General features: G+C 43.0%; 2 protein-coding genes and 2 long non-coding RNA genes across 9 annotated transcripts; 2 read left to right on the top strand and 2 right to left on the bottom strand.

The window, feature by feature from the left end:
* Positions 1-244: 244 nt before the first annotated feature.
* On the bottom strand, positions 245-6,802 carry LOC114863662 (uncharacterized). Of its 2 annotated transcripts, XR_003787156.3 has the most exons (7): positions 6,480-6,802; positions 4,910-4,999; positions 2,857-4,272; positions 2,359-2,457; positions 1,891-2,011; positions 602-726; positions 245-372 (listed from the first exon to the last, which is right to left on the bottom strand). It is a non-coding gene; the product is annotated as an uncharacterized LOC114863662 (long non-coding RNA). The 2 variants fall into 2 exon arrangements; XR_008694830.1 differs by lacking the exon at positions 4,910-4,999.
* Positions 312-5,926, top strand: stra6l (STRA6-like). 3 transcript variants are annotated; one of them, XM_029164307.3, is made up of 18 exons: positions 312-444; positions 635-710; positions 948-1,048; positions 1,669-1,799; positions 1,894-2,014; positions 2,180-2,225; positions 2,344-2,469; positions 2,560-2,633; positions 2,872-2,980; positions 3,061-3,214; positions 3,304-3,379; positions 3,516-3,597; positions 3,797-3,845; positions 4,008-4,125; positions 4,209-4,328; positions 4,598-4,761; positions 5,085-5,225; positions 5,324-5,926. In XM_029164307.3, exons 1-18 carry the CDS (start codon positions 419-421, stop codon positions 5,563-5,565), a joined length of 1,956 nt encoding a protein of 651 aa, XP_029020140.1. In that variant the 5' UTR covers positions 312-418; the 3' UTR covers positions 5,566-5,926. The 3 variants fall into 3 exon arrangements, with proteins under 3 accessions (XP_029020140.1, XP_029020141.1, XP_055365178.1); XM_029164308.3 differs by having other exon boundaries at positions 314-444; positions 638-710; XM_055509203.1 differs by lacking the exon at positions 312-444 and having other exon boundaries at positions 564-710.
* tdrd7a (tudor domain containing 7 a) lies at positions 6,037-19,020 on the top strand. Of its 3 annotated transcripts, none has more exons than XM_029164305.3 (22): positions 6,037-6,153; positions 6,934-7,138; positions 7,300-7,444; positions 7,609-7,720; positions 7,841-7,933; positions 8,062-8,099; positions 8,263-8,303; positions 12,067-12,237; positions 12,425-13,102; positions 13,270-13,466; positions 13,660-13,852; positions 14,104-14,215; positions 14,614-14,825; positions 15,207-15,338; positions 16,042-16,125; positions 16,246-16,380; positions 16,545-16,655; positions 16,795-16,969; positions 17,074-17,243; positions 17,587-17,780; positions 17,924-18,084; positions 18,254-19,020. In XM_029164305.3, the coding sequence occupies exons 2-22, from the start codon at positions 6,935-6,937 to the stop codon at positions 18,484-18,486; spliced, it is 3,591 nt and encodes a 1,196-aa protein (XP_029020138.1). In that variant the 5' UTR covers positions 6,037-6,153; position 6,934; the 3' UTR covers positions 18,487-19,020. The 3 variants fall into 3 exon arrangements, with proteins under 3 accessions (XP_029020138.1, XP_029020139.1, XP_029020137.1); XM_029164306.2 differs by lacking the exon at positions 6,037-6,153 and adding an exon at positions 6,160-6,417 and having other exon boundaries at positions 17,089-17,243; XM_029164304.2 differs by lacking the exon at positions 6,037-6,153 and adding an exon at positions 6,160-6,417.
* On the bottom strand, positions 16,677-18,384 carry LOC129604163 (uncharacterized). Its single transcript, XR_008694829.1, has 3 exons — positions 18,244-18,384; positions 17,903-18,112; positions 16,677-17,670 (listed from the first exon to the last, which is right to left on the bottom strand). It is a non-coding gene; the product is annotated as an uncharacterized LOC129604163 (long non-coding RNA).
* Positions 19,021-19,071: the final 51 nt, after the last annotated feature.

Here is a 19,071-nt window from a genome sequence, read left to right as displayed (position 1 = left end):
GTAAATGTGTTATTGGATTTGAAGTGTTTTCAGTGAAAGTGGGAAGAAGAAATGCAACTTTGGGGACTCTGTTTATTGACTCCGAAACATTCCTTTGTGAACTGAAGGTGAACGATCGCTCGGTTATCTGAGGTTGAGCTTTGTTCACACTCCTCATACTAGAACAGTGGTCACACTGTGTGACACAGACAAAGCGGGAGAGTCTGAGCAAACACACATGAATAAAAAAAAAAAAAACGGCACAACGCCGTAACATGAAAGACAGAGACATGAGGAGCTGTGTGCAGGGTTCAAAGGTCAGACGGTTGAGTCACATGGTTGAAACCAGGAAACAGAAGTGGTACAGTGTCACTGCAGTCGCTTTCTTTATCTCTGCAGTAGAGCAGAGGGGACAAGTGAGGGTAAGGACTTATCAAACATGATAAGCAAACCAGAAGGAACCGTGTAAGTACAGCTTATAAATATAAACTCTTACTTCAGTCACGATACTGCTGTCTGCTTTCAGATTGGCTGTTTATTGTAAAACTAACTGTCCAGAACTGTCCAGATGACTGTGATTTTAATATTTTGATGAGTTAATGCGTTGCAAAATCACACTGACCTGTTGTGGTGGCTGTGTTCACTGTTCCTCCAGCAGCGTGTCCGTGGTTCAGGTCTGTCAGAATGGTCTCTCTATTGACCTGTTCCTGCACCTCTCACTCCTTCCTGCAGTAAGTTGCCCATCCACTGTATTTAAGTGAAAGCAAAGCAGCTGGAATGTTGTGCATTATTTGTTTTTCTTTACGATGAAATGAATGTCATGTGAGTTGTTTATCACTGCACTGCTCTAAATAAGCTCAGTGCGTGTTCGTAGGGCGTCAGATTTCAGTTTAGAGCAAAGGAAAAAGGTTTTAAGAAAACCAAAAGGAGAGGAAGAGGCTGAATGTACTGATTTTAATTTTCTCCAGGTGCTGATTGTAGGCGTGCTCTCATTCCTCCAGAAAAGAGCCACAAAACTGGCCATCGACAACAGGCTGCCCTTCCTACAGGGCCGGTTTGCCATCGTGGTGTGAGTTAACTGCAATGGAGTCCGGTCAATATGAGAAATTTCAATATGTGGCCTTACTGGAAACCTTTATTATAACGTAATGTAATGTAATGTACAAGCAGGCTCATGAATAACAGAACGGTGAGACCCATTAGTCCTCAGTCCTTTTTAGCATCTGTCTGTACATAACCATATTGAACATAAAACCAACCATTAAAAATGCAAACGAGAAGTGAAGAACCTCCGCTTTAATTCAAGTGCCCTTGTTCAAGAGTGCGGCATTAATCATTGAGGAATTACAGCCGTTGTAATACAGTACACAAGATCTATGCCCTGATATCAGCTGCCAGCAACCACTGACCCAGTTCTATGTGAGTTCTATGACATAACACGGCCAGGATAAAGTTTGATGGATAATGTAGATTATGTGAAATGTTTCATGTGAAAAGCACTAGAAGTTGCAAAAACTCTTTCTGTCAACCTCTTAAATCAAGTCTTAGGTAGTAACTTAAATCCCATGTTACTCTTTGGTTGGGGTCCAACACGTTGTCACTGTCCTATTATGGACCTAGCCATATATCAGGCCACTGCAGGCACTCATGGGTGTAATCTGAATTTTTCTGTCATCACTGTGTCCTTAGACCTCTAGATACTATAGGCAGCCTCAGTAACCGCTGGTCCTATGGCTTTGCCTTCGGTGCCGTGTCCAGCAGTGTGTTGCTGCTCTTCTCTGAAACCTACGTCCCCTTCACTGTCCCGCCCTGGGCCAGAGGTACAGCGCCCACTGGGCCTTCTGCTTACAATGATACACAATACCTTCATCTTGACACCACACGTTGATGGATGCTTCTGCCTACACTCACCAGCTATCGTGTACCTGGTTGGAGCCATAGAAGTGGGCCTGGTGTATTTCCCTTTCTTTGCTTGTCTGTCCACACCCTTCAGAACAGCAGGGGCCGTGCTGGGCATACTCTACTCTCTGACCTGGTAAATGTGGATTCAAACTAAATGTTCAGACGCAAAACAGTACAAGAACATGGTCTGTAATTGTGGTAATTATAGAACACAGATAGAATGAAACACGAATTCAAGTACATCTGGAAGATATGAGCACTAGACAAATCTGTTACATGACTTTATGCTTATTTGTAGGATTATTGTTATGGTCTGGGATACATTCACCTGTCCAGATGGTAAGGTAGGTGAGTACTAGACACAACACGCCAAGTCTAATGAGAAAGCCATGCTTCCTTTCAAAAAGAAATTATTGGATGTGTGTGTGTGTGTGTGTGTGTGTGTGTGTGTGTGTGTATTAGATTTTGGGTAAATACCAGAAGATTATTGTCCAGTGGCCGTGCATCCTCTCCCTCGTTTTCCTCTTGGGTCGATTTCTCTACATTCTGGTTAAAGCTGTTCAAATACACCTGCAGCTGGAACCAGAGGTCAGGGTGGTACACTATGCAAAACAGCAAAGGCTTAATGTGATATGCATTAATTTCCTCTGCAAATAAACATGCTAAATCTACTGCCAGGAGTCTGAGGAGCTGATTGAGCAGCACCAGATGCAGCATGTGAAGACCCTCCTGAGGAAAACATCCGCACACGGGTAGAAGACTTTTCCCTAATAGTTATGAGTGGGATTCTTCACTTAATCCTGATTACATGTGAAGGCAGCAAGCAATAGGTGTGTGTGTGTGTGTGTGTGTGTGTGTGTGTGTGTGTGTGTGTGTGTGTGTGTGTGTGTGTGTGTGTGTGTGCGTGTGTGTGCGTGTGTGTGCGTGTGTGTGCACGTGCGTGCGTGCGTGCGTGTGTGTGTGTTGCTGGTTTACCTGTTGGTCTTGCAGTGCACCACTCGGCTGGTTTCAGAGGAGAGTTTATGAGTGGGATCCATACTTCAAGTTCCCCAACAGGATAATCGGCACAGTCATCATTTCCCTCATAGGCCTCTACATAGTAAGCACAGCAACACAGAAGCATGATTCCATTCACCTTCTGTAGGTTGTAGTGTTCCTTTGACTTTGGACTTCCCCTAGATGACTCTGGCAGACTACAGTCTCAGTAATGTGGCTTTCGCCAGAGTAGAGGAATGGAAGAACACTCTGAGCCACCTGATCACGTCGAGCAACCAGACTGAAGCTCTGGGCGCCATGGTAACACAGCTGGAGGAATTCATTGCTGTGGCTAGAAGTGAGTTGGGCCGATGCCCTGTTTGTTTGGTCCGACATCATATAGAACACGTTTGCACCAGATCTGTTATGTTGTCTGTACGTTTTCAGGGTGTTGGCTGGCCACCACCATCTTTGCTAGTCTCAACTCCGTAGCCTACACCTTCCACGTTTTGGCATGCTACAGGTGACCGACCAAAAATAAAATCACACCTGGAATAATACCTGTTAAAATATTTCATGTATTGATGTTAATAACTGGTTTTAGCATGTAGGAAACCTCACTTGCAGCCACCATGTGATGTACAGTATCAATGTTATAGGAAACACTTGAAGAGGCTGTGGAAAGGACAGAGGGGGTTTCTGCCCAGCAGGTTTCACAAGCCGAGCTCTGCTCTCAGCGTCGTAAGAAACAAACACACACGTTTGGATGTGCCAGACGTATTAGCTGCAGATGCGCAGACATAATCACAGCATATGTGCACCTGCGTGAACAGATGAACCATTTCCTATTTAGCGTCTTCATGCATATAGTTACACACGCTGTTGGTTCATTAGACTGTTCCCAGTGAATGCACAAACAATTTCCATCACATCTTCACAGGCTTCCATTGCAAGATACTCTGGATGGCAAATAGCCTTTACACTGTGGGGTAAGCATTGGTATATCATGAATAACAACAGGGAATTAATATGTACTCAAAACAAAAACATCTGTGAGTGAACTATGTTGACACCAATACACCATAACTACAAATACTGCTGGATCTGTTGTACAACAATAATCATTTGCTCATTTCTAATGTGCCTTTTAGGGTATGTGATTGTCCACTTTGTCCACTTCCTGTTGGCCCTGCTCCTCGCCTACTTGCTGGTTCTTCCTGTCCTGCATGGGAGAGCTCTGAGCATGCTCACCAACGTCGGAATCATATTGTAAGACAGCGCTCCTCGCGGCTGCAGTGCCAGTGTGGCAGCGGTTGATTTTTTCATTTCCAGCTCTGCCTTGTGCCTCTCAGCCTGACCATCGGCCTGGTGATAGGCCTGGTGATTCTGCAGGTCATCCTGGTCCAGATCTTCTTCCTTCAGGACAAAATATCTCCAACTGATAAACAGAAACCTCTGGCTCTCAACAACAGGTGAGCATATGTTAGTATACATACACACAAATGTACTTCATCTGTTTGTAAGCTAATCAGTCAACCAATGGAAAGTGGTAGTAACTGTACTGGTTTATGTTTATATATTAACTATGAAGTGTAAACTGGTTTAGGAGTCATAAATGACACTCCTTTACTCAACACTGTAAATTATTTTTAATGATTTGCTGGAACAAGCTGTTATTGTGGAAAATGAAATAATATATGGCTGCAAATGTAACATTAAATCTTCTCCATCTCCTCTGCAGGAAGGCATTTCACTGCTTTAACTACTTCTTCTTCTTCTATAACGTGGTGATGGGGGTCAGCAACTGCATACTGAGGCTGTTAATGAGCATTGTGACGGGAACATGGCTGGTGTCACGTATCGACCGAACCATCATGCAGAGAGGATATGAAAACATGGATGCTGGTAAACTCAAATCTATTACGTGTGGTAAACAGGGGCAAATACTTGATTTGTTATTATTTGATATATTGCTTATTTTGGAGGCAGGACAGAAACTGTTCTTTTCTAATTATGACTTGATAATTGTGGGATAATTGTTTAGACGTATTACCTGCATAAATCCACATCTTCCAGCAGGTGTCAGTATTTATCAGAGGCTGAGGGCGGCTACAACCTGGCTATAAACTGGGTTATTGGAAAACTAAACAAAGAAAGATGAAATAGCAACAAAGCTCACACATGAAGTGAACATGTAAGAATTAAATAGTGTTTCCCATCCAATCCAGGCTACAGCACTTGGATTGGGATGATCTTTGCTGATCACTATCATAACAACCCAGTCATGGTGTGTTTTTGCCAGCTGATGGTTTGCAACACAGTTGGGACACACAATGCACGAACATACACCACATTCAACAATGCATCAGGTTAGTAGTGTTTGTTTGTGTGTATGTGGCTCTGCAAACAACAACCATCCCTCTAAAAAGGTCCTGATACTAAATTCATGCAATTGTGTTTTTCCCAGAATCCTCTAGGGATAACCGGTCAAAGAGGCGCTGGAAGCTGTTTTATACGTTATTGCGAAACCCTCAGCTGATTCTTCTGAGAAAGCACCACCTCAGGTCATCTGCACTGTTACAGACTGCCTCGTCTCCACAGTCAGACACGGTGGTGTGGGCTTTTGTAATGGCATCTAAGGCACAGAAAAGCCAAGGAGCATCGCAGTCACTACAGGCCGCAGTCCCACCAGTGGAGGACAGTGAATAACAGATTTTATTAAACTGACTGTTTAATAGTAAATAAATAAAACATGGTTTGCAATCCCATTGTTTCATGACCTTTAGACAATCTGTGTTGGAGAAATGTCACTGTCTATATGTATGTATACAGCAAAAAATAAAGGGAAATGTGAATATTTGTACATAATTATATCTGTTTCGAAAGCAAATAAGATGGTCATTGTTCTGTATAATCGTATGATTATTACTTTTTTTTCTTTTGTTTTTTAATTAACTAAAAAAAATTACACAGCTTTAACGTTTCATTTCAAAAGTATCTGTTTCATGGATTAAATCTAATTCAGAAAGTATAATGTGCTTTAGCTTGTACATCATATTTGTTATATACTCATATTTATTTTATATATTTATTCAGTCCGTTTAAGTTTTTTTATTCTACCCAACTGAAAGAATACGATTTTAATGTTATGGAATTTAATTTTAAAATTACACCAAGACTGAAGGAACCCAGTCGGCAGTGACCTTTTGAAGTAGGGGGGCGTGATCGCGCGCATGACCGTGAAAGCGGCGATTGAAGAGTCAGGAGTGTTTGGCTAGCTTGAAAAACAAATAACAGGTAATTTAAGCACTGACATATCTCAATAACTAAGGTAATGTAGATCCTGGTTGCAAATGACATTGCTGCCAAAAGGCAACGTAAGGACCTATATGAAAAAAAGTTTACTTTAGACCGACTGTAATTGCGGCACCGTGCGGTGACGCTAACGTTAGCTAGTGAATTAGCCTTTAGCCAACGGCCACGTTGTTCATTTACTAACCCAGAGACAGCGTTTAGCTCCTGACAACCTTGACTAAGACTTCCCGGTAACTCTACCCTCATGTAAGTAGTTGTTTTTGAGAACTATACCAAATGTATTTCAATTTTAAAACAATGTACTTTACCACGTGTCTCTACCAGCCGAACACACGCTCAGAGACTGCTTACGTCATGTTTTAAATGCCGAAAACATGTAGTTCCTAAAATGTATTAATATCAACGTTTAAAAATAGTCCCCATGCAGTGTGGGTTTCATCTGTATGGGTCTGCAGTGTTCAAGCTGCTAAAGATTATTTTAGTGTAATGACATCGTGTCATATTTATGGAACATGACTGAAATGATTCCCACGCATTAGGAAGTAATTTCCACGCGTCATTGAGTTTAGCATCTTCTTCCCATGCCTTAGTAAGTGGCCATGGGCTATTTTGTTTTTCCTAGAAGAAGTACTCAAACACACTAAAAACCAGCACCAATAAAACTGTGGAAGAAATGTGTAATGTAAATTATTATTTATTAATTATTATATATGCAATATAAATTAGAGACATTGTAACAGCAGTTACTTTCTAAACCTCCAGGATGTCGGACAGCGAGTCCATAAAGAAAATGCTGCGCTCTGTGCTCCAGTCAAGCAAGACTGGCGTGTCCATTGCGAGACTCCAGTCAGACTATCAGTTGCTGTGTGGGGAGATCATCCCTCTGAAGAAACTAGGTTTCGTGAAGCTCGAGGATTACCTGCGGAGCATCCCCTCCGTTGTGCGGTTGGAGTACCAAATGGGCGACGTGAGCACTGGAGTTATTATAGTAGTAGTATTTTACACAGTTTGCAATGTACTTTTTTACATTACTATACTCTTTCTGAGATTCTAAAGCTGCTTGTAAATCCTAACAATTAAAACACAACTGTGTGTGTCTATACATGTAACAAGGAATCTTTCCTGTAGGTAAAATGCTTTGCTGCAGTGTGTAAAGAGACTGCTCACATTGCTGAGCTGGTGGCCAAGCAGAAGAGCTCTAAAAAATCAGGATGCTCCCAAGTTGTCAACTGCAGAATGAGATTCAAACCTTCCAATCCATACATGCTCAATGGTAGGAGAAAGTCCTTTCTATTTTCAGTCTGTCCTATATATTTTCATCACCTGAAAAGCGGTCATTTTTATCCAAGTTGTAAAGACTAGGCAAATGTGTATTTGAAAAACATTACTCTGCATCTCATTGGAATTAACCTATTTTTCTATTTATCATGGTTTTAGTGAACCAGAGATCTCTCCGCCAACCTTTAGCCACTCGTACCGTAATAGGGTCAGCTAATCGTTCTTGGTCACGTGGAGGGTACAGGGGCTGCAGTGCTTCAGGAGACTACAGGTAGACAGCACTAATATTTACAGTTGTGACACATTTGGGCATTGTGTGTTTTCTTGGATGCAAGTTTACTTTGAAATAATATGGCACTATACTTCTGTTTGCATTTCACCCAAACACTAGACAGTTGGACCATAGGTTAAGCACCATCACACCTGTGGAACACAGACAGCCAGCTCCCCAAACTGCTGTAAAACTGTCTGTTACAACTCACAGGTGAACATACAGATATATAGAATACTATACTACTATAAAATACTGTATTGAAATAACTGTTCTGTCATGGCCTATTCTAAATAGAAGTATGTTGTTTAAGTATGAAAAGCCCTTATGTCTGTCAACAGAAAAGAGCAAGGTTCATCAAAAGCCCAGAAGCTTCCAGGTATGTGTAATATTTTTGTTTATGTCTGGAATTTCACAATGAGTATTTAAGTAAAACTCACTACACCAATATTTTATTTTTGGAACATCATATCCATCAGCAGCAAACTGTTTTTGGTAACAGTGCACTTAACATATGTTTCCTCTCTGCCTTTTCTTCACAGAGAAGCCTACTAAGCAAACATCCACAGCTAATAAATCCCAGGTAAAAACAAACACTAAAAAATATAAAATATTTTTAGATAAAATATGATATATATATATATATATATATATATATATATATATATATATATATATATATATATATATATATATATATATATATATATATATATATATATATATACACACACACACACTATTCTCACCCTCCGCGGGTGGTCTCATCCCCTTTCCAAGCTCGGGTCCTCTACCAGAGGCCAGGGAGCTTGAGGGTTCTGCGGAGTATCCTTGCTGTTCCTAGGACTGCACTTTTCTGGACTGAGATTTCGGATGTTTTTCCAGGGATCTGTCGTAGCCACTCCTCCAGTTTGGGGGTCACTGCCCCCAGTGCTCCGATCACCACAGGCACCACTGTGGCCTTCACCTTCCAAGCCTTCTCCAGTTCTTCTCTGAGCCCTTGGTATTTCTCTAGTTTCTCATGTTCCTTTTTCCTGATGTTGCCATCGCTTGGTATTGCCACATCCACCACTACGGCTTTCCTCTGCTCTTTATCCACCACCACAATGTCTGGTTGGTTCGCCATTACCATTCTGTCAGTCTGGATCTGGAAGTCCCACAGGATCTTGGCTCGCTCGTTCTCTACCACCTTGGGAGGTGATTCCCACTTTGACCTTGGGGTTTCCAGTCCATACTTCACGCAGATGTTCCTGTATACTATGCCAGCCACTTGGTTATGGCGTTCCATGTATGCTTTGCCTGCCAGCATCTTACACCCTGCAGTTATGTGCTGGACCGTCTCTGGGGCCTCTTTGCACAGTCTACACCTTGGGTCTTGTCTGGTGTGGTAGATCTGGGCCTCTATGGCTCTGGTGCTCAGGGCCTGCTCCTGTGCAGCCAGGATGAGTGCCTCTGTGCTGTCCTTCAGCCCAGCCCTTTCAAGCCATTGGTAGGATTTGTTGAGATCACTTCAGTTATGTTCCGGTGGTACATCCCGTGTAAGGGCTTGTCCTCCCATGATGGTCCCTCTTCCAGCATCTCATCCTCTGTTCTCCACTGCCTGAGACATTCACTCAGCACGTCATCTGTCGGGGCCTTCTCCTTGATGTACTTATGGATCTTGGATGTTTCATCCTGGATAGTGGCTCTCACGCTCACTAGTCCTCGGCCTCCTTCCTTGCGGCTAGCGTACAGTCTCAGGGTGCTGGATTTGGGGTGGAACCCTCCATGCATGGTGAGGAGCTTTCGTGTCTTAACATCTGTGGTCTGTATCTCTTCCTTTGGCCACCTTATTATTCCCGCAGGGTATCTGATCACTGGCAGAGCGTAGCTGTTTATTGCCCGGGATTTGTTCTTGCCATTGAGCTGGCTTCTTAGGACTTGCCTTACTCGTTGGAGGTATTTGGCTGTTGCCGCATTCCTTGTTGCCTGTTCAAGGTTGCCGTTTGCCTGTGGTATTCCAAGGTACTTGTAATTGTCCTCAATGTCGGCTATTGTTCCTTCTGGGAGTGAGACCCCTTCTGTGTGGATTACCTTGCCTCTCTTTGTCACCATCCTCCCACATTTCTCGAGCCCGAATGACATCCCGATGTCCGAGCTGTAGATCCTGGTGGTGTGGATCAGCGAGTCGATGTCTCGCTCACTCTTGGCGTACAGCTTGATGTCATCCATGTAGAGGAGGTGACTTATGGTGGCCCCGTTCCGGAGTTGGTATCCATAGCCAGTCTTGTTATTATTTGGCTGAGGGGGTTCAGACCTATGCAGAACAGCAGTGGGGACAGTGCATCTCCTTGGTATATGCCACATTTGATGGATACTTGGGCAAGTGGCTTCCCATTGGCTTCAAGGGTGGTTCTCCACAATCTCATCGAGTTTGCAATGAAGGCCCTTAGAGTTCTGTTGATGTTGTACAGCTCCAAGCATTCAGTGATCCATGTGTGTGGCATTGAGTCATAGGCTTTCTTGTAGTCGATCCAGGCTGTGCACAGGTTGGTGTGTCGCATTCTGCAGTCTTGGGCGACTGTTCTGTCTACCAGGAGTTGGTGTTTGGCTCCTCTGGTATCCTTACCAATGCCCTTCTGTGCTTCGCTCATGTATTGACTCATGTGCCCACTTATCTTAGCTGCGATGATGCCCGACATGAGCTTCCATGTTGTGGAGAGACAGGTTATTGGCCGGTAGTTGGATGGGACTGTGCCCTTTGAGGGATCCTTCATTATCAGGATCGTTCGCCCTTCGGTTAGCCATTCAGGGTGAGTCCCATCCCTTAGCAGCTGGTTCATTTGTGCTGCCAGGCGCTCATGGATTGCAGTGAGCTTCTTTAGCCAGTAGGCGTGGATCATGTCAGGGCCAGGTGCTGTCCAGTTTTTCATACCTGAGACTCTATGTTGGATGTCTGCCACTGTGATAGTCACTGGATTCTGTTCAGGGAGGTTGCTGTGGTCTTCCCTCAGATCCACCAGCCACTGTGCATCACTGTTGTGTGATGCCTCCCTTTCCCATATACCCTTCCAGTACTGTTCAGTTTCCAGCCTTGGTGGGTCTGCTCTGCTGTTATTACCCTGCCATTGAGAGTACACTTTCGCAGGTTGTGTTGCGAACAGCCGGTTTATTCGTCTGGCTTCGTTATCTCTGGTGTATCTCTTTAGGCGGCTGGCCAAGGCTTGTAGCCTTTGCTTGGCAGTTTCGAGTGCTTCAGGTATGGTCACCTGGCTGTACCTCTTGGGCATCGGTCTTTTCATTGCACCTCTCTGGGCCTCTGTCATTTGGCTCACTTCCCTCCGAGCTGCCTTGATTTTTGCCTCCAACCTTCGTTTCCATGGTGGGTATTGTTTCTCATGGCTCCCATGGTTGCTCTTATGGCCAAGCACCTCTAGGATCACTGATGCTGAAGCGTATATCAGCTCATTGGTTTCTGTGATTGTTGTGGTAGGGATCGCTCTCAATGCTGCATTCACATCTTCCATGAGACTTTCTGATGGTACTTCGCCACGGTACTTAGCGGTTGTAGTGGGGTTCGGGGTTGCCTGTTCAATCTCGCCATGATCTTATCTTTCAGGTCAGTCGCTGCCTCGCTCAGCGTATCTGTGCTTATTGGGGCTTCGTACCCAATTTGGGGTAGATCATCAGAGGGGAGATGGTGAAACCTCCCCTCTGACCTGGCGTCCTGGCTCCCCCTTGCCGTAGCATTTGTGTTGTATCTCGTCAATCTCAAGTTGTGATAGCAGTTGCCGTTTGTGGATGTTGGAACACTGAGCTACTAGTTGCTTCGCCGTCAGCCTTGAATGTGGGTTCCTCCGTTCCCATTCACCGCACATTCTTTGCATGTAGCCGCTCTGACTAGGGTTAGGCCACTTCTCGCCAAGGTGCTCTGGTTCCCCAACACCTGACGCAGGCCTTGTTAGCCGGTATCTCATGTGGTTCATTGTCTCTCATGATATGAGGTAGGCGGTAGCATATATATATATATATATATATATATATATATATATATATATATATATATATATATATATATATATATATATATATATATATATATAATATAGTGGAAGGAAGGAAAAACTGCAACATGAGCTTAGAGGGATTAAGAAGGCATCCTTTTGATCAGATAACTTTATTTTAGCACATTTAAATTTTGTTAAAGATGCCAGCACTGATTCTGATCCTGCTAATGATCAGCTTACATCTCTAGCATCTACTTTTCCTGAGGCACATCTATTTTAATTGTGACAGTACATGCAGGTATGTAAATAAAACCATGGAAGCATAGTTCTCATGGTCATTCATAAAGTTCCTCCCTGCAGTCTAGTGTGTATGACGTGGAGCTGGTACAGACAAGATTAACTCTGCTCCTGGAGAAGTACAGCAATGGACTGTGGATGTCAAAGCTCGCAGATATCTACAGTGAAATGTTCAATCAGAAGCTGCACCCTCAGGTGCTTATAGACCTGGAGAAGTGGACACACATTTGTATGGTGAGTCACTTTGTGTATGTGTATGAAAATACCAATACAATTGTTCGTTGATGAGCCAGTTTGTCTTTATTGATAACCATAAATTAAAAGATTTTTAGTAGCTGCTTGACCTTTTCCAGGCCTGTGCTGTTTGTTTTTTCTTCTTCCTGCTTTACATTAATTTCCATCTCCTGACATTTCATTACAGGTGGAGCAGTCTTCCAGCAACAACAGAGTTAACCGTGTGATCTACCCTCCTCTGCCTCTCAAGCACGCTGCCATTCCTAGAAGTAGCCCCAGTGAGTCCTCCCCAAAGCTATCCAGCAATTCTACTATTACCACTCCCATTTCCTCCCCTCCTTCGATACCTAAGCAGATCTCTAACCATCTTCCTGCTTACCCTGAACCCAAACCTAGAGTTTTCCCCAAAAGCCCCTTGGCTAAAGCCACTTTCATTTTTTCTCAACAACCTGTCGCTGTCTCTTCTGGCAATCCATTGTCATCACCCACTTTGCATAGCCCTGACCACAATCCAGCTCCCCAACTGCCCCCATGTGTCGGCCTTGATGTCAATGCCACTGGAGGATGTGAAGCTAATCAAGCTACCGACTGCCGTATATCTTCCAGTCCACCTGGGCCTGGCATTTTACCCACTTTAAACTCTGCTTCTGCCTCACCCCCAAAGCCATCTATTACTCTGGCAACTGAGGTGGTTCAAAGAATAAAGGACCTTCTGTCAAAGTATAGCCAAGGTATTTGGGCCCATGCTTTGCCGAAGCTCTTCATGGACACGTACAAGACGCCCTTCCCTGAACACATTCTTGACAGTTTGTCTAATTATCTGCATATATGGAATGTGGAGTATCCAATATCGCACAATAAGAAGGTGAGTAAATGAGAGGACAGTGTTCACCAGATTTGCACAATGTACAAGCTAAATAATTCTAGGGAGGAGATCTTTTCTTACTATGAAAGGGCATCAGCTTGTCTAGTGTGATGATGTGAAGACATTTTTCAATTACTGATCATTATGAACATGCTTCCTGTGGTTAGGCAATTCTATACACTGCCACTACAACTGACATGGATACCACAGACTGTGAAGAAAGCCCGGAGTGCAGAAGTCATCCCCTCCCCTCTGGGCTTCAGGTCCTGAGCGACGTGGTTCCTCACCGGCTGGTTCCTCCTTCAGAGCAGTTCCCATCTGTACTAATTACTGATGTTAAAAGTAGCAATGCTGTTACTATAAGGTAGGGCTATTTGTAATCATCTTGGTATGGTCACAACAAGTCAAACAATCAAATTGATCAATTGATTTATCTCAATTTGATTGATTTAATAGCAGTCCTTAAGTCCCAAATGAGCAGCTACAGCAGTTCTTGTCTTGCAGTGTTTACCTTGTTGTTTGGTTTATGTGTTAGAAAAGTGAATCTTTCTTTTCAGGTATGTAGGTGAGAACTACTCCTATGCCCAAGAGGCCATGGAGGATGCTATGCGCGCCTTCTACTCCCAAAGCGTCTCTTGCCGTCCTCTACCTAACCCTGTTGTTGGCCAGCTGGTAGCTGTCAGAGAAGAGGATGGAAATGAGCTGGCCAGAGGCCAGGTCATGGAGATCATGTCCCCTAAAAGAGTCAAGGTAACTTTTAAATAATTATTGAGTTGCTGAACTGTTCTCTTTGAATCAATGTCAAAAGGTTTATAAACAATTTCTGCAGTTCAGAGTTATAAAACTGAAGACAGACCTGGACAAATGAAGGGTTGTTAACATATGACTTTAAAGACGTAGACTCAGAATTAACCCCTTACTGCAGCTTCAACGTGTTGAGTGTTGGAACGAAACGTCCTGCATTTACACTATGCTTGAGAACCCTTTTGTATGTGTGACAGGTGTATTATGTGGACCATGGTTTCTCTGTGGAGATAAGTGGGGATAATCTGCTAGAGCTGCACCACGACTTCCTTTCCCTCCCCTTCCAGGCTGCTAATGTTAGGCTTGCAGGTACAAACCTTTTAGAACGGACTCTAGTCTAAAACAACGACAACAGAACAAAGTCCTTTTGCAAATGAAGCCTGTCTTCCCAGCAGAGGGTGTTATAATACAGTAGCATTGCTCAGTGTTGAGAGAGGAGCTGAAAAAGTTATACTGAATGATTTGGATCTTACATTAATAAAGAGACATGATATGTGGTCCAATTGGCGACACTGCTGAGAGATTAATAAGTAAATTGCAAAGCTAATTACGTAGTACTAGTTGGTATTTAATATAGCAAATATATTGAAGTTGCTGTTTTTGTATTTACTGTATTTGCAACTGTAAATGTACTGTATTGATTATTGTCAGGGATCAGTTACAGTTTTTTTTTCTTCTTCCTACTCTTCTTTTATGGCAACCGTCAGGACTTGAGGCATTCAGCTCCCATCCCCTCCTCGTGTCCTGCCTGGGCCATTTGACAGTTGACAAGATTCTGCTGGTGCAGAGATTAGAGCTATGCCAACCGAATGAGACACCTTTGGTAGTGCTGTATGACACTTCACAGGACGATGACGTCAACATCAACTCTGCCTGCCTGAAGGCTCTCCAGGACACTACAATGAACAATCCATTGTCTGTAAGTTAGTGCTAGTTTAGTTACTGTACTTACGAACCCAATAAGTGCTTTTTTTCCACCCACTATATCAAGGTGTAATCTCTGTGTTGTTTGATCAACTGCAGTCCTATCGTTGTTGTATTCATTACCTGGGTCCAGGTTTTACGCTTACACTTTATTTATGTTTTATATAATTGCATTGTACGGTGAGGCCGGTTGGTGCCATTTACCTCTCCCCACTAGAGGGCGGTCTCAAAATTCAGCTTTATGTGTGTGTCCCTATTGCTTGACTTGGTGTAGGTTACTATAAAATAAATGGGAATCATGAGTGAGTAAAGATATGCTGATTGGAAATGATAGCACTATTCTGTGTTGTAACTGTTCTCTTTTTAATGCCTGCAGTTAAATGCTACCTACAGGGAGGTCTGTGTGACACACGTGTGCGAAGATGGCATCTACTGCCAATTACCATCCAGAGGAAAAGCAAGACTCAGCAAGTTGCTGCAACAAACAGAGGCCATCTTAAATGCTCAGGTTGACAATACTTTAATGTCCATTTGCATGTAACAGTGTTAAAAAAATGTGAGTCTTCTAATGATGGTAAATAAGAATTATGAATATATTTACACGTTAGTCACTGAATATTATGTTGAAACTGCAGTAAATGTACTTAATTATGTGGCGCATCTTAAGATTTGTTTGAGGTACTATAAAAAAACAGACCTGACTTTTGTTAAGGGCCCAGCTTGAGCAAATTCAGGCATGCAAACAAGGTTTTACAGTTGGTGTGATGTGATAAATGCAGTGAAGACTTTATCCAAATATTTATACCAAGACTAAACCCACACTGTTCTAATGTCAAATATCTTTTTAGTACTTCAAATGAGTTTCAATGTCAAAACAAAGTATGGTATTTTATAATTAAAAGGTATTTTGCTGCCTAATAACATAAGGACATGTGTCAACTGTCTCTTAATTTATTAGGGCATTACTTACTGACTGACTCTGGAAATCTGCATACAAAGTAGGGACATATGTGAATTTCAAGTGATGGATTTACAACTATTAAGAATAAAACTCGGGATACAATTTTATTTAAATCCTTTTTTGACTGTCTTTGACTATAATGCATCAAACAGCTGTTGGTTGTTACTGGTATGAATTGCATTTTTGTCTACTTCCATTTGACAGCATTTGTTTTTTTGTTTTGTTTTTCTCTGTTGTATTGTGTTAAAAGGTGTCGTCTGAGCCCCTGGTCTCAAGACCCTTTATTGGCAAGATCTGTCTAGCCCGATATAAAGGACAGTGGTTTAGAGTGGAGGTGAGCTTACAATCATAAAGGCATCAAATGCATGCTTCCAGTTATTGGGATTGGATTTTGTTTGACCTCACAATCCACATGTATTGTTTTAGAACTCACTTGAACTCCTCTTGGTCTCAGGTCACTAACATGTATGGCTCCAGAGTGATGGAAATCAGCTTCATTGACATTGGGGTCTCCGCGACTGTAGAGGTCACTGATCTGCGAGAGATTCCTCCTCCTCTCCTTAAAGATTCAGTCATCATTCCAGCACAAGTGAGTTGGTTCTGCAAGTGTGTGTGTGTCTGTAACGTAGTAGTAGTAAACCCGATTCCCTATAAACTTTAAATACATCAAATAGTACTTCTGACGTCAAATACTAGCCGGATATGGAGCTTGAAACTATGTAGATTGCAGCAACAGTTTTGTAATTTGCTTAGGCCGTCAAATGCCGCCTAGCTGACCTCCCAATTCCAGATGATGACTGGAGCCCCAAAGTTGTTCAGTGGCTGAAGGAGACTGTGCTGGGCTCAGAAGATTGTACAATAAAGGCAAGAAGAAAAAAACTTAAAATATTTTACACATTTAATATACAGTTTAAATAGCAAATTATCATTTGAAAGCTTAATACAAATGAAAAATGATGATGATGTAAAGGAGGTGTTTTTCTTTTGCTCTACCTCATCTTAGATTGTAAAATTGGAAGAGCACAAAGGGAACAGACTGGTTCACATGTACCTCTTCGTTGGTGTGGACAGTCAGGATCTGGACAAAAGCGTCAATCGTCAGCTGGCCAACTCGTGGGCCTTATTTTCAACACGGAAAAACAATGCCACTATTAGCAATAACATCAATGAGGAAACGGGTAATATCAATCAAGGCCACAGAACTGCAAACATTTTCTGTTTCCTAAGTGAAACTTAGAAAACTTGAATTAAACCTCTTGATGGCGTGATTTCTGATTCTTAGGCCTCTGTGCTCTAGTTCAGATGTTGACACTAGACAGCTCGGCCCCCGGCCCCAATGGCAAGCCTTCAGGCCAGCCTCATCAAGGATCAGAGGACCTGTCTTTCCAGAATACAGCCTCCATAAGTCCGACGCTGCCACTTCCACTGCCTCCTCCGCTGGTTCTTCCCCAGGTGGGTTCTACACAGCGTTGTACTGATGCATGTTGATGTTCAGGCCCAACAGAGCCACAATCATATATGCCCACAACATACTGTAACCAACCCCTGGTGCCTTGCTTTAAGTAGATTTTTACTACATTTACTGTATTGTTTCCTGCATTTTTATTAATATAAAATCAGCCAAGTAGACAAGTTGTGCTCATAATATAAACCTTTTGTCCATGGTGAGACTGGATTACAGATTTACTGCTGAAAGCTTTGTATGACATCACTTACAGTAGTCAGTAATCAAACAGATGGACCTACTATAATCACAGAATGAATAATCAACATCTTGTTCCTCTCCCTCTTCCAGCCTGGACAAAATATGGATGTGTTTGTGTCAGTGGCCTGCCATCCTGGTCACTTTGTGCTGCAGCCATGGCAGGACCTGCATAAGCTGGAGGTGTTAACGGGAGAGATGATCCTTTATTATAATCAGACAGAAAACACCCAGTCAGCTGTAGACATCCAGAAACAGGAGGTCTACGCCGCCAAAATGGATAAAACGTATGTGATTTTGCACCTGATGCTAACGTAAAATATGAATGAATGGCTCGAAGGCTGTGTCGGGCTATAAGAAATCACGCGTGCAATGAGAGGTCAGTGTCAAAAAACGGTTCATGACTTACCTGATGCCTGCCCCTACCTAGCTGGCACCGTGTGCAGGTGAAGGGGGTTCTGACCAACGGCTGGGTCTCTGTCTATGAGCTGGACTACGGCAGACACGAGCTGGTCCGCAGCACCTTCCTCAGGCCTCTGCTGGAGGAGTTTCGACAGCTGCCCTTTCAGACTGTCACTGCACAGCTGGCAGGTCAGATGTTCTTTCTCCAGTGGCTTCACTGGTTTGGGATCCAAAGCGCATTTTATAGTCTTCTTCCAGCATGTTGTGTATTTTTATTCCTCAACATTGAACAATTATTTTTTAATATGTCTACCGTATTGTGGATTTCGGGTATCCATAAACTCTTACTTGTTTGCAGGTGTGACGCAGACCAGCTGGTCAGAGGAGGCCTGCATGTTGTTCAGAAACCACGTGGAGAAGCGAGCTCTCGTAGCCCAAATAGAGAGCGTGCAGGAGTTGTCTGAGGTTAAGGGTGGGTCGTGGGAGCGCAAGCTGACCGTCTACCTGGTGGACACCACAGTGGATGAGAGAGACCTTTGGATTCACAGCATCATGGCTGATATCAGCAGTAATCTGTCTTCAGCTGCGTAGGATGAGAGCAAACAGTGATCTGACAATGTGGTCAAACAATTCTAGCCTTTCGAATCGTGTGCATCAATGCCAGAGCCTTGACTCTTGGAAAAAGACTATTTCTGTTGGATTTTTTTTCTAAATTCTAAGACAATATAGGTTGAACGCAGTAAACCATACAGTGTGATCATATGGTTCAACCCATCTGTTCTTTTTGGTTCTTTTGGAGACCGGTTGCCAGTGTGTTAAGTTAAACACATATTTTTTGAAGCAGAACTTTTTACTTCATCCTCCCCATTAATCACCCTGAGTCACTTATGTAAGTCTTTGAGCGGAACCCAAGCCCCTACATGCTGATCTAGGCTGGGACCACTGGACTCGACCAAGAACCCGGCTGTAACTTGTTACACACTAACTAATCCTAACTTCCGAACATGTATGCAGATTGTTAATACCACCTTAAAATCATTTTTTTTCTCCGGCAGCCAATTACATTTTCTGTACATATTTTCTACTGTATTTTGAGATGTTTCTATAATAAAACCGTCACCTGTTCAGGCGGGTTAAACAAATTCTTGAGAATTTAAATCCAGTGTTTGCTGGAGC

Source organism: Betta splendens, chromosome 1 (genome assembly GCF_900634795.4).
Source record: "Betta splendens chromosome 1, fBetSpl5.4, whole genome shotgun sequence".
NCBI lineage: Eukaryota > Metazoa > Chordata > Actinopteri > Anabantiformes > Osphronemidae > Betta > Betta splendens.
Note: the sequence above shows the minus strand (reverse complement) of the source record. Positions and strands in the feature narration are given on the sequence as shown.

Excerpts from the sequence above, each read along its gene's own strand:
- stra6l (XM_055509203.1), top strand. The coding sequence starts at position 579 with ATGCGTTGCAAAATCACACTGACCTGTTGTGGTGGCTGTGTTCACTGT. Across the intron at positions 3,380-3,515 it reads CACGTTTTGGCATGCTACAG|GAAACACTTGAAGAGGCTGT; the intron begins GTGACCGACCAA and ends TCAATGTTATAG. Across the intron at positions 4,762-5,084 it reads ATATGAAAACATGGATGCTG|GCTACAGCACTTGGATTGGG; the intron begins GTAAACTCAAAT and ends CATCCAATCCAG.
- tdrd7a (XM_029164304.2), top strand. Across the intron at positions 14,826-15,206 it reads CAATGAACAATCCATTGTCT|TTAAATGCTACCTACAGGGA; the intron begins GTAAGTTAGTGC and ends TAATGCCTGCAG. Across the intron at positions 15,339-16,041 it reads AGGCCATCTTAAATGCTCAG|GTGTCGTCTGAGCCCCTGGT; the intron begins GTTGACAATACT and ends TTGTGTTAAAAG.